The 23,140-nt window shown below is 39.0% G+C and overlaps 1 protein-coding gene across 2 annotated transcripts in view; it reads left to right on the top strand.

The window, feature by feature from the left end:
• The first annotated feature begins 1,316 nt into the window (after positions 1-1,316).
• The window catches only part of LOC139133265 (polycystin-1-related protein-like), a 30,029-nt gene continuing 8,205 nt past the window's right edge, over positions 1,317-23,140 (top strand). Inside the window, exons 1-11 of one of the 2 annotated variants that reach the window (XM_070699787.1) lie at positions 1,317-1,454; positions 4,810-4,901; positions 8,134-8,287; positions 10,653-10,706; positions 11,734-12,029; positions 15,069-15,227; positions 17,125-17,160; positions 18,473-18,613; positions 19,643-19,739; positions 20,092-20,177; positions 20,704-20,940. In XM_070699787.1, coding sequence (XP_070555888.1) covers positions 1,322-1,454; positions 4,810-4,901; positions 8,134-8,287; positions 10,653-10,706; positions 11,734-12,029; positions 15,069-15,227; positions 17,125-17,160; positions 18,473-18,613; positions 19,643-19,739; positions 20,092-20,177; positions 20,704-20,940 — 1,485 coding nt within the window. In that variant the 5' untranslated portion in view covers positions 1,317-1,321. The remainder of the gene's footprint in view (positions 1,455-4,809; positions 4,902-8,133; positions 8,288-10,652; positions 10,707-11,733; positions 12,030-15,068; positions 15,228-17,124; positions 17,161-18,472; positions 18,614-19,642; positions 19,740-20,091; positions 20,178-20,703; positions 20,941-23,140) is intronic. The other variant, XM_070699789.1, reaches the window with a different exon arrangement.

Here is a 23,140-nt window from a genome sequence, read left to right on the forward strand (position 1 = left end):
CCATTTTTAAGTAGTTAGCCTAACAATGACAAAGTTTATTAAGAAAAAGCTTTTGGGCTAAAAGGTATAGGGGTTACAAATCTAACGTAAGAGCCAACGTGGGAGTAATTTAAACAAATGTGCAATGAAATTACATTTCAATGACGGAAACGAAATGAGTAACGAATTTATTTGTTATACGCACTGCTACGAAGTTCAACACCAGATGGTCGACATAATTCAATTAACCTATCAAACAGTGTAAAGATCATCCTGCATAATGCACACGACGAATCCCCTTTGAAAGTGTTAATGGCAGTTGGATTGGCGACGGAACATGATGTGAATGTAATATTGGTATTGACATCAGCTGCTAGCTCGATCGACGGGTATCACACGTTACGGGACAACACTGAGACAGACGTACATACATACAGACATACAGACAGACAAATAGACAGGTATCTGTACAATAATTATTTTGTATAAGCACGGAAGCTATTAAAAATGCAACCTTTCTGAGCTGTCAAAGTCTCAGTTGATGTCAGCCGAGAAGCCTCAGTTCGTATTTTCGTGTTGTTGATGGTATGCCCAGTTGTAAAATAATCAGTTGTTATGGTTCTCTCTGTTGATGGCGCTTATTCTTCACGCGATGATTTTGTTTCAGCGCTTATCTCTAGGTTACGAGCGCCATCAGTAGTTCCGACTGTCATTAGGACATCCAATGCCATTATCTCCCGTCCTTGTGTGTATGTCTTGAATTTTTAATTGTTCAATCGGAAAGTGAATGGAATATGTGTTGATTGGATTGTTCCTAGCTTGTCCCTGTAGTTAGTTATCTATAACCTTCCCAAAGAACCTGGAATTCATTTTGGTGCGGTGCGTTATTATTTACCTGCGTAGTGTGTTTGTAAGGTTGACACATTAAAGTAACGCTGCTCATAAATATTTTAGTCACTACTGTCCGACAGACTTGTTAGCACTGACAAGTCTATCTGGAGGTAATGATTAGAACGTGAATCTCACGTACTAATAGAATACGCTGTCCTAAGCTTGGAGATGCGGGCCCTCCTGTATAGCACACAGTAAAAATTCATTACACAGTTCTGGTCTAGAAAATTAAGGATTCCTTTGGCATTTTGCGAAACATTTTCAACTCATCGGTTTTTATGGTCTTTGTTAACTGAGGCATGACGCATAATGAGATGCATTAAATACTGTCATTTATTGCAACTATGGAATCTATCTTCCGTGAACGTGGAAGATGGGCGGGCGGTAATTTGCATGTGTCATAAACACATTATGAGCAATCAAGAAAGAAACACTTCATAATTGAATGTCCATGAGGCAGCATGAAAATCTTCTTTGTCAGCGTTTGAGTCGAACTGCACGAGCCATGATACAACTTTCGGTTTTACTGTGCATCGCCTTAAGCGTCCATGGACATATTGGATCATGCTATGAATATCAGCATGGTAGGTAAAGCATTTGTCATAGTTTATCGCTTGCGCATTTTTATTCGTACGTCAACTGTCTTTTCTCGTGCAATGACTGCGTCACTTGATGACATGACCGCGCAAAGCGCAGTCGAGTCCTACCTGTGTGTCGTTATGATGCCCAAATGGGAAGTGCGTGATCTTCGGGACGTGAAGAAGCGATGGTTGTCAGTCGAGCAGCGAATTTGCAAACGGGGAGGCAACAATGAAGTCATTGCAAGCGTAATTTATTGAAATAGACTTAACTGTGACATGCGATGGCAATGCATGAACGTCACAGGGAAAGGCAGCGCGAATTCTATATATTTTTGTTTTAGTATGTTATGGTGTTCTTCAGCACTAAACTTTTGATAGTCAATTTCAAAAGATGAAATGATAGGTTACATCTCAGTGTGTTTTTGTGGGCAAGTCGCTGATCGGTACTTATCTCCAGGAAAATAATTAATTCAGGAATAACAGATTAAACTTATACTGGGAATACAATTTTCCAGGACTATGGTGTATAAGTTTTATTGTAGTAGCAATGACTTGAGACGCATACCACGCAAACACAAGTTCACACACTCTCTTATATGAGTGTTAGTCATTTCAAAGTCGTACTGAGCTTTGCTTAATTTCGGGTTAACATTCACATTCGAAGTTACGTCAGGACCTTATTCTTTTCAGACCAGCTGTTTAACACCAAGTGCAGGCGACCATGATTTTGACAATTGAGCCATTTCGAGCCAAATTTTGATTTAGTTCATATCATTCCAACAGCAACAACAATGGCAAGCGCCTGAAAATATTAACTTTAGCCTTTTCGTCAAATAGATGTTATCAGCACAAAATAAGCCGGCAACTCGAGATTTTTTTTAGCAAAACATTGAAACTCCCCTATACGAAATAGAGCTATGTTAGATCGTCGTCCTGACTGACCTGACCATTTCTCCAACTATCGAGTGTAATTTCGGATTAGTTGACAGAGTGCAATGGTGCACGACGCAATGATAAAATATCATTCACATTATTTTGAAATTTTATGAATAACAATAAAAATAGCTAGTACAATTTAGGTAGACTTTCAAATCCCAAATTTCTCATGCAAGTAAAGGTACATAGTGGTGATCGTTTAATTTTGTGGCTTGCACAATCAATGCCTCTCAGCTTTCTATCAATTTTCATCATAATTTTCATCGGTAAAGCTGGCGGCACGAGAGGCAGTTACTGCATACAGTTTCTTTAAGACTTCAAAACCCATGATGCTAAGTTGAGTAAATTGCAAACGATCAAAGAATACAAGTGGAGTGTTTTCCCGATCGATGTCCAAGTATGCAACGAATCTACTAAAAACTGCTATTTTTTTACTCTAATCGGATAGTCTTTAGGTAGAGCAAGTAGCGGCAGCTACACCAGGCACACTAGTCTTTTCCATTCTGGGTATCATTGAGTAAAGTCATAAGCCAAGTACACCCACGTCGTAGGTTACATTTTCATGAGCGATTGCGATACATTTCGTTTCATAGCAGCAGTTTACTTAAAATGTACGAATTTTCGATAGTGACACGCTTTGAAACAGTAACTGCCCTGGTCCGATTAAGACTGTAATTTAACGAATGGAGCGTTCTGCATTCGGTCATTCTGTCGTTTCTCTGCTGTTAAGGTAGAAAGCGCCACGAGGGCAAATATTTGGACTCTCAAACTTTTACAATTCTTTTCTGATATACCACTTGTGGGGAGTCATTTTAAAGCTCTTGGTGTAAGAAAACTTTCTACCGCCTTAGATTTTCGAAAATTAGAATTTTAATTTTCGCCACAGAGTTAACACTGGGATGACGGCCATTTTGAATTTTAAGCATAGGTAAATCTTGGGTCATTTGTTTCTCAGGTACTAAAATTTGCACGGTGACTCCCGATTTTTATTCTTGATTTTGAAAGAGAATGGTTGAAAGATTCCTTGAGGAAAGTTTCAGCAAAAATTTAAGTCTTTCATTTTCGAGGTGCATACTACCTTAAGGTAGAACGCTCCTTGGGGACATATATTCGGACTCTCAAAATTCTACAATTCATTTCTAATCTACCACTTGTAGGGGCTCATTTTAAAACTCTTGGAGAAAGAAAAATTTTCACCGACTTGGTTTTTCGAAAATCTAAAATTTCATTTTACTCCATAGAGTTAACACAGGAAGTGCGGCCATTTTTTAGTTTCAAATATCGCAAAATGATGGATAATTTGTTTCGCTAGTTCCAAAATTTGCAAGACCCTCGATTTTTATTGTTGATTTGGTACGAGAAATGGCAGAACATTTTATTTAGGAAAATTTGAGCAAAACGTTGAGTCTTTCACTTTGGAGGTGCATATTCTTAAGCGCGAGTCTCGTTCGAACAATCGTCTGCGCCCCAGAACTCTAATGAAATCGTGTACGTGTTCATCAATCGAAGTTATTCGACCGTGTATCTGTTCTCTTTTGTTTTCGAAAGGAACAATTATGTGTCGTAAAAGATGACAGCGCCAAGGGACCAATCTTGAAAAGTAAAGAGGGGATTAATGCTTTCAATGCCGTGAGATTAATTTGCCATCGTTATCAAAGGAGAGCTTTTGAAATTTTTCTTTTGAAATATGCAGATGGCGCAGTTCCAATTCCGTATTTCTCATTTTCCAAATTACTCGGAGTAATTATAACGCTATGTAGTTTGTCTTGAAGTATGAGACTAATTAATATCTGTCTGATTAGCGTTATGCAATATAGAAGCTCAGGTTCGACATTCATAGTTCACATCATGGATCAAAAACTAAATCCCCTGTCGGCTGACTAGTTCAAGACTGCCTGTCTTTCGGTTTGTTTGTGTGCGATGTCAAAAACAGTAACGATCAATACAAGAGAGAGTAGAAATTACATGACAGTTAAAACAGCAAACTTCCTAAACCGGCAAGTTTAATGTGTCAGGTTTAAACTAGGCTTTTTGACTAAAATTATTAATACTTGGATATATTACATTTGTTTCATCATTTGCAATGCTACCTAATGCCAACAAGTACCAAAGGGAAGCGACGTGAAACTTTTCAGTCCGAGAGTTCAATAGAATTGGCTGCCCGTATTTTAACTGAGGTATGTCGAAAATAAATTGAGGTACCTGACACAAATGCTGAGGGATAAGGATGTTGAAAATCATCAACTATTTTATCAATGCAAATTGTAAAATGCTATAAATTATGATGTGTGCTCCTACATGCAGCGAAAAACGAGCTATTATTCATCTTTCATCCATTGCATGTCATACTCCGCACATTTGTACAGAAGACTATAAACCCGCCCTTATTTAGTTTTCTTTTTTCTCTTTGACCGCGGATCAGAAGACCACGGAGGAAATGCCAGAGCCGGAGAAATACTTCGGGCGTGGTTGCCCAGATCATTGGACACCGAAACCAACGTGCCACTGAGTGCGGTAAGTATAGTTGGGTGTATTTTGAGCTTACAAGTATCGTGTACAGCATTAGGCCTAAGGTATAATGTGCCTCGGTGACAGATTTTCGGACTCTCAATTTTTTACAATTCTATCTTGTCTACCAATTATGGGAGTCATTAAATTTGAAGATCCTGTAGTTAATAAAGTATTGATAGTCTCAGTTTTCTAAAAATCAAAATAAAATGCCCATTGAGTTAACACTAGGGAGAACGGCCATTAGAAATTTAAAATATGGGGGAAGTTATAAGTAAATTGTTTCTCTAGTACCAAAATTTAATATTTGTACGGTGACCCCTAATTTGTATTCTTGATTTCGACATTGCATGGATGGCATTTCGTTGAGAAAAGTTTGAGAAAATGTTTAAGTCCTTCAATTTCGAGGCGTGTAATACCTTAAACTGGAATGATATATACATAACTCGTCTATTGAAATATTACTTGTTGTCTTTCTTCGTCATATTCAGCAAACTAACGCTCTTCCAACTAGGATTTAAAACATGTGCCTTTTCGCGCGCAGAGTACGGAATGTCGTTAAACGTATAGTGTGCGCCTCGAAATTGCAAGACATTATTAAGCCTTTGCTCAAAATGTTTTAACTAGACTACCAACCGTTCCTTTAATAAAGCAAAAATAAAAGTACGGAGTCCCGGTGCAAAGTTTTGTGATTGAACACAAATTTATCTAAATGATCATTTATTTGACCTTCAAAGTGGCTTTCATCCTTGTGTTAGCTCTGTGTAAACAAAACCAATTTTTGATTTGCACAAATTTATACTAAGACTGTAAATAGTTCACTTTCTCCTGAGAGCTTCAAAATAAGTCCAGCTAGCGTTAGACCAGATAAAAAAGTAGAAAATAGAGAGTGCGAATATTTGTCCCCGAGGCGCAATCTGCCTTAAACACAATGTCATCGATGATCATGGAAGTAAGTATACCTCTTAACAATAGACATTGATGCAATCCTGGGTACGAAGTTGAATAATCGAAATGAACATTATTCGAAATGTATTTCTGTATGACTTAGTGAAAGCGTCTTTTTGCGGCATCCTTTTCCCGAAAAGTATACACCGCCACAAGATATTTTGAGTCCTTGGTATCCTCTAACATTTAAAACGCCGTCAATATATAGTTTTTTATGATCTCAACGAGAAATCCTTGGGAATTTAACCCAATGTTTGAATCTCCCCAATTGTAAAGACTGACAGACAAACAAACAAACAAAACAATGCGCCCGTGAATCAGCATACCCGAGTTATCGGGAAACATCGGTATTCTGTCGTCAGAGGTATATCAGTTTCAGAGTGGCACAGTACGTTCACGGGAAATTAGCATAGAGCTATACTATTGCTCCTTCTAACATTAATCAAGCACTAATGTGACCTTGACTGCCTTTGTACATGACCTTTTTAGGGTCCTACACGAGACACACAGTGTATTGACTCTTTGCAGAAGAACTCAAGATCTCTTGTTTAAGATTACGAGTTTGGGTGCCATTTTGTAGGAAGACGTTGATGGGGAAAATGACAAGAAACGCCGATACAGACATTGTGTAGAGTCTGACTCGAATACTGTTAGCACTCTCTCTAGCCTCCTCACACAAAGAATATTTATCTCCTTGCATATGGCTGACTTCGATGCATTCTTAAAAGCAAATATCATTTTATATAATCCCATGGGATTTTTCTCTGTTTACGAGTGTTTTTCGCAGAGCCGTACATCTTCAAGCCGAAGGGTTTATCGCCAGGTATGACGTCCACATTGAGTCGTATGACCGGAGCCGCGACGTTACTGAGCCATTAAATCGATAGAGGGCACCCCAATTCGATTCTTGGGAATAGCTAAAGCTTTGCGACTCGAAATTTCAATGGACGTATCTTCCATGTTTACATTTCTGAATTTATCGCGTGAACTTTTCGTCAAAATGTCATTAGAGTAAGGCATTGATGGCAACTGATCGGTCTGTAAACTCAAGCGTCCCGGCGAGCATGTATAAAAGGTACCAGTGCAGTAAAAAAGTTCCGGTTGATGACGTAGAACAGGTGTAATTCGAATTTTTATCCGTCCTGTTCTACATGACACAGGTGGCGATTCGGGCCAGTTCATGTAACGATAGGACAAATGTGGACCGGCGAAAGGTTCTGGAAAGTCAAATATTTGAATTGCTGGAATATTTGCAGCTACACTTGTTGCTAAATCAGATCAGAACATTTAGGTATCCTAGCAGGTTCCAGACTAAGTAGGAAATGTTTTGATGGCCATAAAAAATTAGATCCTTTTGAATAGGTAAAGGCTTATTTCGCCGGGGTGTGGCGCACATATACTACACATGTATGTACGGTTAATTTAGAGTGGTGTTTGTCTTTAGCGAATGTTAATTTTCTCTGACTGAGCAAATATCCATGACAACCGGGATGAGCGGGTGTACAGGAACAACTACTCATTTAGTTTAGATGAGCTGGACCAAAGTTAACGTGTACGAGTCTTTAAATGCACTGAGACAGCAATCAAAACCAAAATACTCAAAATCAAATGCAAATTAAATAGCGTCACTGTTAGACTGATCTGGTATCATTGTAGGAGTGAGGTGTTTGTGACAACTGTAAAACATAATTTTTATGGCATTTAAGTCTGCAATTTTAATGCCTTCATTCAAATCTCTAAACGCATGTCAAGGATATAAAAGGATAGTTTGATTTCTCAGATATTTTTAAAGTTACGAACAGAAATTGAAGTCAGAAATAAAATCTTCAACAGAACAAATAAAGGGGACTTGTGTGTACCTTGGCAAAGTAGACTACGCTTGCATGGCGCCAATACATAATATAGCCATCACCCGAAACTCGCTCATCGAGGTATGCTCATCGTCATAAAATCCACAATTTTGAAAAATGTACTTCTCGGCCGGGAACGTTTATTCCTTGAACTAGAACAATTCAGTCTCGCAGTCGAGTAAAAACATTGCAAAGAACGCAAAATGTGCTAATATCCCAGGTAGGTGTATTCAGTTTGTTTGTTGCTCAAAGAATTTTTAATTAGTTCAACGTTCCCTTCATTTTCTCACTCCGGCGATAATCTCGTTGAAGTAAAATTTTGCGATCAAATTAACTGACAAACGAAATGTAAGATGTCTTCACTGGACTAGAATGCAAACATGACGTATTGCCTTTATGTGACTGCCGACTAAGCATATCTTCTTTGATTAAACTTACAGGTGTGGCCGAATATTCTCGAGACAGATGAGATTGAATTTCAAGCGCATGGTGGAGATAGAATAAATCCATGTCGTTCAAAAGACGAAGAAATTTTCCATGATGAAGCCAAGTGTCGTGGCAATGGACAGGGTTTACCCGTTGACGTTGATACTGGTGAGCATTAGAGGACCAGTAGCCGTAACTTGTGGTGATCTTTCCTCTATTTAGGTTTTGTACATCAATTGCAGGTTCCTTTTCTTCTCCGAAAAGCCTGTTGAAAAATAACCATTGTTAAGCCTGTCTACACAACGTCCATACTGTAAAAGTCACTGTTATTGTGTATTTAAATTCTAGTTCATAACAAATGTTTTTTTGTCAGCAATGACAGTTCAGTTTACAAATGTACAGGCCAAAGTAATGAAGCGACTGTATACAGACTAAGTTGACAAACTGAATACCGTTCAGTAAAATATTTTTGGGGGCGACAGACCAAGAAACCGTCGTTGACATTAAGATAAAGACAGCTACTGAAATTTTCAAATGAGATATTCTTGAGTTGAAGTGTCAAAAATAATGATTATTATTTCACATGGAACAACTCGATTATATTTCCATAGCTTGGCTCTTGCACTTTACCCCGGTTTGTGATTCACACCATTATGCACTGTTTTAAGCATGATGCATAGGCTTCATGTTTGAATAAGTGAATTTAAGGTAGAACGCGCCTCGGGGACAGATATTCGGACTCTCAAACTTTCACAATTCTTTTCTGATCTTTCACTTGTGGGGGTTCATTTTAAAGCTCATGATGTAAGAAAACTTTTTACCGGCTTAGTTTTATCGAAATTCGAAAATTTTATTTTTCTCAATAGAGTTAACACAAGGATGGTGGCCATTTTGAATATTAAATATCGGTAAATCTTGGGTTATTTGTTTTTCTAGTACCAAAATTTGAACGTGATCCCCGATTTTATTCTTGATTTTGTCATAGAGAAAGATAGATAGAGTGACAACAGGTATTGTTTAAGGCGTGAAGCGGTTACGTAACCCATCCATGTTCGCCTCGCCTCAGGTTGCTCTCGCCTCTCTTTTCCGAAGAGAACCGACCATGATTCCTTCGGTAGTTTTCGGATTTTCGCCAATTGTTAAGCGAAAGTATGTTCGGCAAAGTTTGTGTTGCTGTTGTCGTGTGGTGCTGAGCAGAATTGACGTGCTGGCGAAAACGGGAGTGTTTTGAGCTTCAGGAAAACGAGTTTACCGTTTCAAAATTCCTCTCATATTTTATGAATATATAATGAGTGTGTTTGAACCAAATTTGAAAGTCTTTTATCGATACTGTCTGGTTTTACTCAATGGTTTACGGTCAGTCATACCCTCTTTACACGTGCGTCAAGGAAGGACATGTTTATGAAACTGCTGCCGTGTTATGTTTTGATTGGCGTGAAGCAGTGTTTCTGGCCTGAGAGCTCACAAAGTAACTATGGTTGCTACGCGACTAGCAGTACGATGCCATCTCGTCGTATTTTTCGCATAATCTCGTGTACTCATCAACCACAAACAAAGCCTCCAAAAAGTTTAACACCTTTGGAGCTCATTTTAATATGAAAAGCCAATAGTCTACCGAGACGACCATGGAACAAAAGGCATGCAAGTGTTGCTACTCTGTCTATCTTACTCTGTGATTTTGTAGAGAGAACGGTTGAAAGATTTATTAAGGAAAGTTTGAGCAAAAGTTTAAGTCTTTCACTTTCGAGGCGCATACTACCTTAAGGGAGAAAAAACCTTTTAGATTACACAGTTTCATTGTGGTGACAGCATACAACCCTAAGCATGAAATCTTAGTGTTTCGCTAATGTTAAATATAATTGTGTATTAATCTAAATGTAAGGTTTGGTGATAAGATCTCGTTTCACGTTGATATTGTAAATTTTATGTCATGTGATGAATCCTCCATATACGTCAAGTTAGAAATGAAGAGGAAATAATCCTCGCAGCCGAAGGAGATTTGCATGTGAATGTACTGTTCTAAAGTGTTTTTATCAAATTCAAATTTTGAGGGGTACAGTTAAAGCTGTTCTCAGCTGCACCCACGCTGTCACTTTGAACGTATTCACTTCTCTTCATTCAAGAGTTTTCCTCTTTCCAATTATACATCACAAAACCTGCCCGCTTTCGCGGCAAGCCTTGGAAAACAACCCTGCCCCAGTTTAATTAATCATCTTTCTCGTGGCCTACCGAGCAAAGAGTGAAACTCAGCTGAATATAGAGAAATGTTCTCTCGCAAATGCGAAGGAACATTGTCCGTCCGTCCGCCAACCATATCGCCAACGAATCCTTTTTCCACGAATAAATTTTCGTTGATTGCTCATGACGTAACCTTTAAAATGGATATTGCGTAGCCTTATGTCAAAAAGAAAGTAAGATGGACGCACTTGGAATTTGGCTTACCTTCTCGTGTTTCTCATGGCGACTTTGACCACTTACAGTATACGTAGTAACACACAATCGTATAATAACTGACAATTTACACTTTTTTCAGACTGTCACAGCTCATCTCCCCATGGTGGCTATTGTGATATCAAACCCAAGAAAGGTAATCTCTCTCTCTCTCTCTCTCTCTCTCTCTCTCTCTCTCTCTCTCTCTCTCTCTCTCTCTCTCTCTCTCTCTCTCTCTCTCTCTCTCTCTCTCTCTCTCTCTCTCTCCAGACAGACAGGTACAGGTACAGAGATGGTGACACATATGCGAGCAGAAGTAGAATAAGCAGAGAAAGAGAGACTGATTTTTCAGATAGACAAAACGATAGATAGGGAAAGATTAGAGATAAAGACAAGACAGTCAAGAAAGAGGCAAAAAGATGAAGGAACAAACAGATGCATAAAGTCATTTAAAAGCTATTTAACATAAAGCTATCAAACAACCAAAACTGTTGATTCATCTCTTTGCCTTTATTCTGTGAATGAATCATTTGTAAGCTCACATGTTTTTTATTATGGAACGTTTAAACTTGCAAATTAAATGTAAATATCTTTCTTCTGGGGCGGCCAATACGATCAAGCGGGGAAAGGCAATTTGCTTATATAGTCTTTCAGTATACCTGTACATAGATATTTTTCATGATTTATTGGATCACACATTTTAATGGTATAGGTAAAACAAGTGGATATTGCTCAGACTGGTATGAATTAATGATAGCAAATACGCGCAACATCCAGCTTCGATATCTCCATCCTTGACCTACGTATATGCCAATTGTGTGTAGGTGACTTTTTGTTCATTTTAAACACCCAGCAATTCTTTCTTAGTAAAAGGGCTGCCACACATAGTATTGAATTTTGCTTATGGGCTCTAGTGTTTAAGAGCTGCTGCTCATACTATATACGATCACATACAATTTGAAACACAGAAAGAACTTGTGCGATCTTGTGTTAAGAAGCCAGAAAATCGATCAAATTTTCAAGTACATTTTTACAAGCACATATCCCTTTCGAGTACATTTAAATGATAATGATATGGTAGTATATGTTTAAACTTCCACAAAAAATGACGTTTTAATATGTCATTTTGCGAATGAGGAAAAGGTACAAAATTATTAAAAACACATAATTTTTTTATTCGACAGGACTAGCACTGCTACAGCAATTTGAGATATCCTGTCACCAATGGCAACATGGTATGAACCGTTCCATGCAAACAGTTTACGACGCAAATGAAAATGAAGCCGGTCTGACCTACGAACTGCGAATACCTGATCAGGCTTCGAACAGACGCGGTCGATTGGTCTACGCGGGTGCCAATCCATCGTTCCGAACAATACGGCTGCCTGCTGGAGCATCACAAAGTAATTTCGTGCTTGAGTTACTTGTCAAAATAGCCGATGATGAAGGAGCGCACACCAATTATCTGATTAAAGCGCAGGTAAAACACGCCGTCACGACAGTTCTTTTTCCCTTTGTGAAAGCGACAACAGGTCGAAACTCTCCTTAATGAAGAATACACCTCAAATTAAAACTTTTGCTCGAACTTTGGTCAAAGCAATTTTAATCGTTCCCCTAAAAGCAATTTTAATCGTTCCCTTTCTAAATTAAGAATAAATATTCCGGGTCACATAATAAAGATTCGTTACGAGAGAAACAAACATTCGAAAATGTACCGTCACATAAAATTAAAAATTGTAAATACTCCTATATTATGGTAGTATGCGCCTCGAAAGTGAAAGATTTAAACTTTTGTTCAAACTTTCCTCTAGGAATATTTCAACCGTTCTCTTTCAAAATCAAGAATAAAAATCGAGGGTCACCGTGCAAATTTTGGTACTTGAGAAGCAAATTACCAGGCATTTACCGATATCTTAAATTTAAAATGGCTGCCATCCCTGTGTTATCTCTATGGCGAAAATTAAAAATTCCGATTTTTCGAAAAAACTAAGGCGGTGAAAATTTTCTTACACCAAGAGCTTTAAAATGAGCCCCAACAAGTGTAGATCAGGAAATAAAAAAGTTTGAGATTCCGACTGCCTGTCCCCAAGGCGCATTCTACCTTAAGTCTCTTGGAAAATTAGAATTTTTAACTTTAGAAAAAAAGAGACGGTGAAAACTTAATGTACTTCACAGGCTTAAAATTAGTCAACACAAGCGGCATGACCGCAATGTATTGTGGGAATTGGAGAGTCATATCTGTCCTCGAGGCTCATTCTATCTTTGAAAAGTAATTCCGCATGATTAGACGTTTTGTCTGACTTAACGGTTCACCAGTAATGAGCTTTCTCTCCAGAACTGACTCTAATTGGAATTATTCATAAAATGGTGACTGACTCCTTCAACAAGCAAAAAAGATGTAGATTTACTAAAACGCCCACGGTATTTGTTGTCGTCTGTGTCCATTAGACCAAGGAAAACGAGAGGAAATGGTTGTTTTTCATTTTGTTCAGTAAAATGAAATGTCCCATGCTTATATTAGCACCACATTTTTGCGTTCTTTCAACATATACATATGCTACTTCACGCGAATGCGATGAATAGCGATGTTGAATTTGCGAAAAAATAATTTGTAAACACATTTTGACCTCAGTCCAAGTTTGTGAAAGGAATCTCTTCAGCTCGAGCCAACTGAATTTTCTCTACCAAACTTTAGTTTTAAATAAATGAAAATATTGCGTGAAACAATTTACGACAAATATAACTCGAGAAAAGGCGATAAAGATGAATAACATGAACATAAAAAGAAACACCTTTTACTTCCATCTTTCCCATATCACATCACATCACATCACATCACACCTCATCACAGCACACCACAGCACACCACAGCACACCACACCACATCACAGCACACCACATCACATCACATCACATCAAAACACATCACATCACATCACATCACATCACATCACATCACATCCCATCTCACCACACCATACCACATCCCATCCAATCCAATCCAACCACACCACACCACACCACACCACACCACATCACAACACAGCACATCACATCACATCACATCACATCACATCACATCACATCACATCACATCACATCACAACACACCACCACATCACATCACACCACACCACACCACATCCCATCAAATCCAATCCAACCACACCACACCACACTACACCACACCACACCACCTCACATCACATCATATCACACCACATCACATCACATCACACCACATCACACCACCACATCCAATCCCGTCCCATCTCACCACACCATACCACATCCCATCCCATCCAATCCAACCACACCACACTACACCACACCACACCACATCACATCACATCACATCATATCACACCACATCACATCACATCACACCACATCACACCACCACATCCAATCCCGTCCCATCTCACCACACCATACCACATCCCATCCCATCCAATCCAACCACACCACACTACACAACACCACACCACACCATACCACACCACATCACATCACATCGCATCACATCATATCACACCACACCACACCACATCACATCACATCACATCACATCATATCACACCACACCACACAACACAACACCACACTACACCACATCACACCACAACACATCACATCACATCACATCGCATCACATCACATCACATCACACCACACGACATCACAGCACATCACATCACACCACTCACATCCCATCCCATCCCATCCCATCCCATCCCATCACACCACACCACATCACACCACACCACATCACACCACATCACATCACATCATATCGGACATACACTCTTCTAGGAGCACTATACCGTTTACGTCAGGTAAACCAAAGTTTTCACGAATAATGACAAATAAATTATGGAATTTAGCAAAATTTACTTATCAAGTTTTTGGAATTTATAAGGAAAGAAGCTTTGATATATTGATGTATATTTCCTCTTCAAACTCGCGAAACTTATGCAATCTGTATATATAATTAAAAACTATCTACTGTTGATTGACCAATCAGAGTGCTCAATTCAGGGTGTTTTATTTACTCGTAAAGCCTTGGTCACCAAGTTCCAGAAACGAATGACAGCGCCGTAGTAAAGTACTGTCCAATCAAAAGTGAACATGTCATATTCTGTAGACATCTGGTACGTTTTAATATTCAAATTTGGCAACACAGCGGAAACCAGCTGCAACACAAAATCTGCTGTGCCCTAGGGCATTTATATAATGTGCCCTAGGGCATTTATAGGATGTTCCATTACATTGGAAGGCTATTTCACAAATAAAAGTTTTAATTCATATCCTAAACATGTTACATTGACAAAGGGGACGGTTGACGTAAACACATTGGAAACGAAAATATATCAGTTAGGGGCGATAGTTTTTAAGTCGGATAAAACCCTCGTACTTGGGCTCTTCTGGTATATAACATCGATACGCATAATGCGTACACTGATGGACATGAAACATTGTAACATTCACTTCATTCTATTTTCACGATGTGTCCCTTTAGGTGTATGACGACCTCTCATACCAGCAAGAGAGCAGTGCTTTAGAAGACATTCTCAGTCACTTCGGCACAGCAATCGTCACGCCTGAAAACTCGACGAATGCAACGAAATTGTTAAGCACGGTGTATCATATCTCCGAAGCTGTGAACAAAGTACCGACTGTAAGTACAAATTAAGTTAATGCAAGATAAGGTGTCGATTACTCATACGGAAATGAACAAAGCACAACCATAGCCACACTGTATTTGCAAAAACAGTAACCCTTTTATCATAATGGTTTAGCCAAACCCCATGGTTCATGATTGTAGACCTGTTTACAGGGAATTGCGTGTGAACAGTTTATAGTTGGAAAATGAAATCTTGAATGACCAGCAAGAATCTTCTTCGTGAATCGACATTACAATATACATTTTTAAAGGGCTTGTCAAGCTAAATTATGACGATATTCATTATTTTTATTTTGTATGTCAATTGCAAGTTGTTATTCTACTCCCAAAAGAATCTTGCAACGCCTACTATTTAGCTTGTCAAAATAGCATCTATATTGCGTAAAATGCACATTTGTTGTTTAAGTTTGAATACTAGTCCGGCCCAGAATTTACTTGTCAATAATAATGTTACACATGTACAGGCAGAGTTGACAAGCTGAATACTGTGGATATCAACATGATTTTGGGAGTAGGAACGATAAATCGTGGTTGATATTAAAAACAAAAAGAGTGGAAACTCGTGAAAAGTTAGCAGTATGGCCCTTTAAAATGAAATGTACAAGATTTACCTTCCTAAAGGTTGGAACATGTGAGAAACGTTTGGGAAAACTTGGTATGTTGTAGGTTTCTTGGAAAATGAAATGTAAACTTCTAGAGAAGATACCAACATTTCACGATGGGATCTTAAAGAGCTCTGGAAATTACTACTTCAATTATTCACAACAGTTACATGTACCATTGTTGAACTCACAGTTCCCCGAACGGCTTTGTATCAAAAACACTGTATGGCCTTCAGAATCTTCTAGTCAAATATCCCTTTTCAGTGTTGTTCTGTAGGATTGGTTTTATAGCATTTTGTTGAAAATATCCATTCTGTGCCTTCGGTGTTTAGCATAAAAGTATATCAGCGGCTGGCATTATGCTATCAATGTCTTCGGTATCGTGGCATAGTAGTTGAAAAAAGGAAGAAATGACCATGTATTATTGTGCGACTTCAAATTTGATATACCCTCTTAGGGCCAGTGGATAATTATAACGCGCGCTCGGCAAAAGCAACTAATTGTGTTTAGCCTCAACCCTCCCCTCCCCCTCCCCTAAATGAAAATTTGGAAGTGAGAAAATCCAACCAAGGCTCATTCTGTATCAGCATACCAACAATCGGTAATTACGTCGCTATGAAATCAAAAATACGGTACCAACCTCCACCCTAATCCTCCGCATACCCCTTCTAAAATCATTCTTTGTTCAGGGCCAACTCAACAATGATGCAACCAATAGAATAAAATGAAACCGTTTATCCAAAATGATTATTGCGTTATTTTATTGGTGCCTGAACAACATGTATGTCAAAAGAATTCTGGTATAGCGGCGGCGGTGCCGCACTGGCCTTGTACACGCCAAACAATGCAGGGCGATATTTTGCGAAACATTAAAACAAATGTAGCGAGATGGTGAGATATGAAAACATGTAGTGCGATTTTTGCACACGCTCATCGAAATACAGCCAAATCCCCTGCCGAGAAGTTGCGTTTACAGTGTACGTATTTTAATCATCCACGGCCCCTTAGTCAGTGTAAGAAACAAAGGACCAATCGTTGCCATGGGTGACAGAAAACGGTAAAGAGCTGGATCGTCAAAGTTTGTTTAGCATAAAGGTCGGAGTTCATGAGCTGCCGACATTATTCATCTACCTACACAAATTAAGCAAGAACCGTGACAGGAAATTAACAACTTTGTGATGTCTATCATTAATCCTGTTTATTTGCAAGGTACACGATGCGATGTCAGCAATTGCCTTCGTAATAAGTAACAGTCAAATTTACTTTAGCTGTTAATTGTATTTGTATAGGTCATCGTAGACGAATCTATAGAAGCCATTCAACAGGTAATACTGGTTGGTTTGCTAGTTTAATTCTGATTGTCTGCACAATTTATAACCCATTTTCAGTAGACGCCATTCTATTATCTATGTGCTATTGTTGAGAGACACACATTATCCAATCCCTGACAAAGAGGGTCAAAACGGGCTAATAAAGTTGATAATTCTAATTTGTCGTGTGCAATAAGCTTACTTCTCTTTGTATTAATCTTCTTAAATTCACGCATATTTTCCTGCAACTTGCACGCTTGAATTGCTTTTCTGTATTATCGCTTCGTTCTACCCAAACGGGTTTATCACCCTGTCGTCGTCTGCTAGCGCTTTAGTATTGGCGTGCAGAATACAGTGCGTCCCCTGTTGCAGTTGGCGACAGTTGGATATCCAAATTAATACCGCTGTGCCGCATTAAGGTAGTTCGCGCCTTGAAAGTGAAAATGTCTTTTGAAAAAACCTCCCCGAAGGTAACTTTACACTCAGTCTTTCTATGAATCATAAAAATCAGGGGTTACTGTGTAAAATTTATTAATAGAGAAAAAAATTACATGAATTTCGGACTGACCTTCTTTTGTTAACATCAGGGGAAAATTACAAGTACTTCCTTTGGTTTAAAAAAATATTGTGAGTTTAGAGTCCGGATATCCGTACCCGAGGCGCGTTCAATCTTAAAGCCCCAGTGCTGCTAATTTTCGATGATTTTTTCATTATTTTTATTTTATAAATCAATTGCAACTTCTTATTCTACTCCCCGAAGAATGTTGAAACACCCACTAAAATGCATTTTCATTGTTTACATTTGAATTCTAGTCCGGACCAGAAGTCAGTTTTCAACAATAACAATGCACTTTACAACCATAGGGGCTGAGTTAACAAGCTGGATACTGTGTATATCAACATTCTTTGGGAGAAGAACAAGCAATTATGGTTCACATTCAAAATAAAAATGGTGAAACTGTCATCAAAAGTTAGCAGGACTGGGGCTTTAACCTATTAACGATGACGATGTAAAAAAGTGGTGTCGCTCTCCGCAGAACGCTATGCTTAGATTATGCAGCGACACCTGTTAATTATGAAGGTAGTAATGAGAGATATTTTAAGAATTTTTTTCATAATTTTATGCTGTGATTGCAAAAATAGGGTAGATTATACACGGACACGGAAGTGTGGAATGTGAGAGTCAAAATCAAGACAAAATGAGAAATATGCGGTGAGGAATGTTATCGAGGGATATGAAGGGAAAAGGGTACATCACAGTGACATAGGTTTCATGTACCAAATCATATTGAACGCTTCCAAATCTCTTGAACTCGCCCTCATCTAGATACGAGCCCGTCTGATGGAAAACGCTTACCATGCCTTCATGGGCACTGATCGAAAGTTGAGAGATGTCCTGCAAGCTGCGCAGGCGCTCCAGAGTGTGACGTCACTCACGGTAGCTGGCGAGCTGTTACGACAAACGGAGGTAAATGAGATATTTATAATTCCGACAAACTGAAGTGTTTGCTATTTTGACAGTTATGGTGAAAACAACTCAGCGATCCTACCGGAATATGCACCACACGTACATTCACAGACAAAATTAATAGAAATATTCTGAGGCTTAAAAAAGCAGTAACTTTGACGAAACAGATGTATTGTCTTTCTCATTCTTCCCCCTTAAGTGTATGTAAATTCAAGTACTTGCCACACACTGCATTGAGTACCGACGGTGTGTTATATAATTGTTGACAAATTATCTGTAACCGTATTCGGGGGAAAATCAGTTTTATTTATAACACTAGTCATGAAAGACATACCGGCAGGTTTGAAAAGTTGAACACTGGGCGCGATTAGGAGCGATTTTAGGATTAGAACAAATTAATCTGTTTTCAAAGATGAAACGTAAAATAACGAATGATACATCACAAGTTACTATTAATGCTGCGGCCGTGATTTTATTTTTTTCACGTTTAGCCGCTGAGAACTGCTAGAAAACCACTCAATTGTCCCCTAATTCGAAAGAGACTACGGCTATTATGGGGGAGATCTCAAGGACGAACGGATTGGTTAGGTTGCTGTAAGGCATCATGATGTTTGAGGGATCTGAGATAGAATGTGTTTTGCGAGCTAATCCCTTTCATGATCGCATAGTGTCCCCAGGGAAGGCTTCCCTCCAACAAACGAAATCCAACCTTAGCTGCAACACGCCTGTGTCCAACAATCGACCTAACTGATGAAATATAGGTTAATATGTAATTGACATGCACCTTCAACGAGTTATGTTACGGGGGTCACAACAGTACGCGGTCGGGTAAATGCGAAAAATTGAAATGTATACTTGTAAATTTTGTCGTTCAATATTTGGCTTGTTGATAAAACAAAATATATGTGTGGAAATACCCACGTTCAATATATCAGATTAGGTTGCAGACTTACTCTTTATATGAAGGAAACTGTACTTGATATGAGACTCATACCGAAACCGCGATTGATTCCAGTTGGGTTTTTTCAGATCACAGGAGCGGACTTTGTAAGCGAATTGATCCAAGCCCTCGGTTTTATTGAAGACAGAGATGGTGACACTATGGCCCTTCTCACAGCTCTGCAAGGTAATTTTATCGGAACACTGTGAATGACACTTTACCTACTATTATACAGTGGATCTTAATTTAATACTATTCTTGATATATATGCTACAGATTATACTATCAATAATGCCTTTGAAATAGATCGCTGTGATGTGACACATTTTAGATTCACATTTAAAACTTTGATATATATATATATATATATATATATATATATATATATATATATATATATATATATATATATAAAGTTTGGTTGTTTGCCATCCGATGCACCATACACGGCACTTGCACTCTTCTATTTTCCAAATGGTATTTTGTTGTTATTGTGTGTCTGCGTTAATAGTGACCTCTCTTTCAATATGTGTTTTAGATGTTTTCAGGTCATCGTCAAACATCATTGAGGCTAGGTGGAACAAATACATGAAAGAGGGCAATGGTTTTGGTTGTTACTCTAAAGTAGGTTTAAATTAAGTGAGCTTTAATAATTTTGCACTGAGGAATTTCCAATATCAGTGTGAAAGAAGGCGATCTTTTGTTTATGGTAACAATTTATAGTAAAAGCTATGGTACTTAACAATTGATTCTGTATACAACATATGCATTGAGCCGAAGCTAGACCTTTTTATTACGCAATTTTCCACGAGTGTGTGCCCAAGTAACAACATGTTGCGATTCGGATGTGCATGGCAGTACCATCCATCTTTCCACACATCCAAATAATCACCCCGAGAAGTGTTGTGTGCGTGCAGACGTTCTCTTTGATATTATTTGAAAAGTGAACTCAGCGCGCGTATCATTATGTTATCTACAAACATAATCAATAGGGTCGTCGTGTTGACCACTAAGTAATACCACTTTGTTTATCAAAACATTGTTACATACACTGTGATATAAAACAGATGATAAAATGGTTTCCTCCGCTGCCTTCACAAGAGCATGTTGTAGGTAATTTGAAGATAAAATGCTCCGTTTATTCTTCCAGGATTCTCGCATGATGTCAGTACTGTTCGGCGCCATCGACTCTTGCCTCGATATGTCGATATCAGTACTCCTGAAGGCGGATGAGAGGGTGACCAATGTTCAGTACACTTCACGACTTATCGAAGCAACTGTCGAAAAGTATCAAAGCGATGCAGATAACGGCAGGTATATGATGTCTGCCGCCGGCGGATTTCATATTCCCAGTAATGGTGATGGTCAATATGCCAAAATTAGCAAGGTAAGTTCTAGGGAGAGCTAAGCAAGTTGCTCTGCACCGGTGTACAGTTTACATTTTTTGCTGTACGATAGGACGCTATGTGCATGCATGGACCTCAAGCTTTGGCTGTGAAAGTCACATACTTTCGCTGCTTTGGTTGGTGAGACTGACTAAGCTTATGGTAGATCAAGGGAACAGATGGCGAGAAAAAAAGGCTATAGCGTTTTTTCAATACTTAAACATTATATACGATAACATGATAACTGTTGGGGCTTTTATGATAAACTAATCCTTTGGACATTGACTTATATCTCCGCGACTTCCCAGATCTTTCATGTAAATATCATTGTTCGCAGTCACTCTTTATTCATGTGCGGCCTATCGGCTGAGCTGAAGACTTGGCCGTGCAATACAGAATCACAGAGAAACAGAGTGGCAACGCTTGCATGCCTTTTGTTCCATGGTCGTCTCGGTAGACTATTGGCTTTTCATACTAAAATGAGCTTCAAAGGTGTTAAACTTTTTGGAGGCTTTGTTTGTGGTTGATAATTACATGAGATTATGCGCAAAATACGACGAGATGGCATCGTACTGCAGTCGCGTAGCAACCATAGTTACTTTGTGAGCTCTCAGGCCAGAAACACTGCTTCACGCCAATCAAAACATAACACGCCAGCAGTTTCATGTTCTTCCTTGACACACGTGTAAAAGACGGTATGACTGACCGTAAACCATTGAGTAAAACCAGACAGTATCGATAAAAGACTTTCAAATTTGGTTCAAACACACTCATTATATATTCATAAAAATATGAGAGGAATTTTTAAAACGGTAAAACTCACTTTCCTGAAGCTCAAAACACTCCCGTTTTCGCCAGCTCGTCAATTCCGCTCAGCACCACACGACAACAACAACACAAACTTTGCCGAACATACTTTCGCTTAACAATTGGCGAAAATCCGAAAATTACCGAAGGATGCATGGTCGGCACTCTTCGGAAAAGAGAGGCGAGAGCAACCTGAGGCGAGACGAACATGGATGGGTTACGTAACCGCTTCACGCCTTAAACAATACCCGTTGCCACTCTATAGGGGGGTTACACATGTGAGTTAAGTCCGGAGTTGACACCGGAATAAATTTAAACCTGTGTCAGTTGGACGTGTAAACAGACAACACCGAACTAACAAAGAACTAAATTAATTCGGTGTCGGAGGGCTGGTCCAGGTTCGGTGCTCCGAACTAAACAATGGCCTATTTACACGTGTGACCAGAACACCGAACTAAACGCCGAACTATATCCTGTCTTCGGTTCGGCCATTACCACAATGGACGGTGTTCAAGTAAGAAGCTCTCGCGATCGCGGCAACAATTTGTCACAGGAAGAGATCAGGCTACTAATTTCAATCTGGAGAGACGAAAACGTCATCCGTATGATGGACGGCACGTCGAGGGATCGGCAAGTGTATGAAGTCGTCGCTGCCAAGGCCAGGGAGAAGGGACTCGAGAGGACAGCGGAACAATGCCACAAAAAAATCAAACGGTTGCGAGCTTAGTTCAAGTCCGTGTCCGACAACAACCGTCGTGGTGGCAATGCTAGAAAAACGATGCCATTTTTACGATGAGTTGTAGGTAGTAAAGGGAAAACAACTCCACACATCGTTCATATTTGGGTTGTTTGCGTTTTGTGTATGATATTGTGTATAATATAAGTGTATATCATGTTTAACTGTTTTATGTAAAATTTTGCTTAGCCATGGCGAGACGTACCCGTAATCTACCTGTCCTGTGTTAATCCGCACTGGAGCGGAGAGACTACTGACACTGTGATCCTTTGGCACTACGTTTCGAAAACAGAGTTTTCTTCATCAGTTGCTTAAAATTTGTGATTGTTAAGACGTGTTGAATGGTTGATTGTATTTATTTGGTAATATGTTGTTCCATTTACGTTGGTAGGGAAGGTAGAATGTCTACTGTTTGATCTTGTTGTGTTGGTGTGGGTTCGTGTGAACCTGAGTTTGAGCTATTAAGCTTATAGTTTTTGTGAAGTCTGGCGCTTATAAGTGTGTCGCCTATATTTCTGTTCCTTCTATATGCGATTATTAGTTGGTTTTGGAACAGTTTTTTTTTATTTTTTCGTCTTTTTCAAGTTCACTCCACTTTTATGTCAGGGCTTGCTTGATTTTTGTTGTGTCGATGTACGGGCTATACGTTGTTATGAAGA

This window comes from Ptychodera flava, chromosome 5, assembly GCF_041260155.1.
Source record: "Ptychodera flava strain L36383 chromosome 5, AS_Pfla_20210202, whole genome shotgun sequence".
In the NCBI taxonomy this organism is placed as follows: domain Eukaryota; kingdom Metazoa; phylum Hemichordata; class Enteropneusta; family Ptychoderidae; genus Ptychodera; species Ptychodera flava.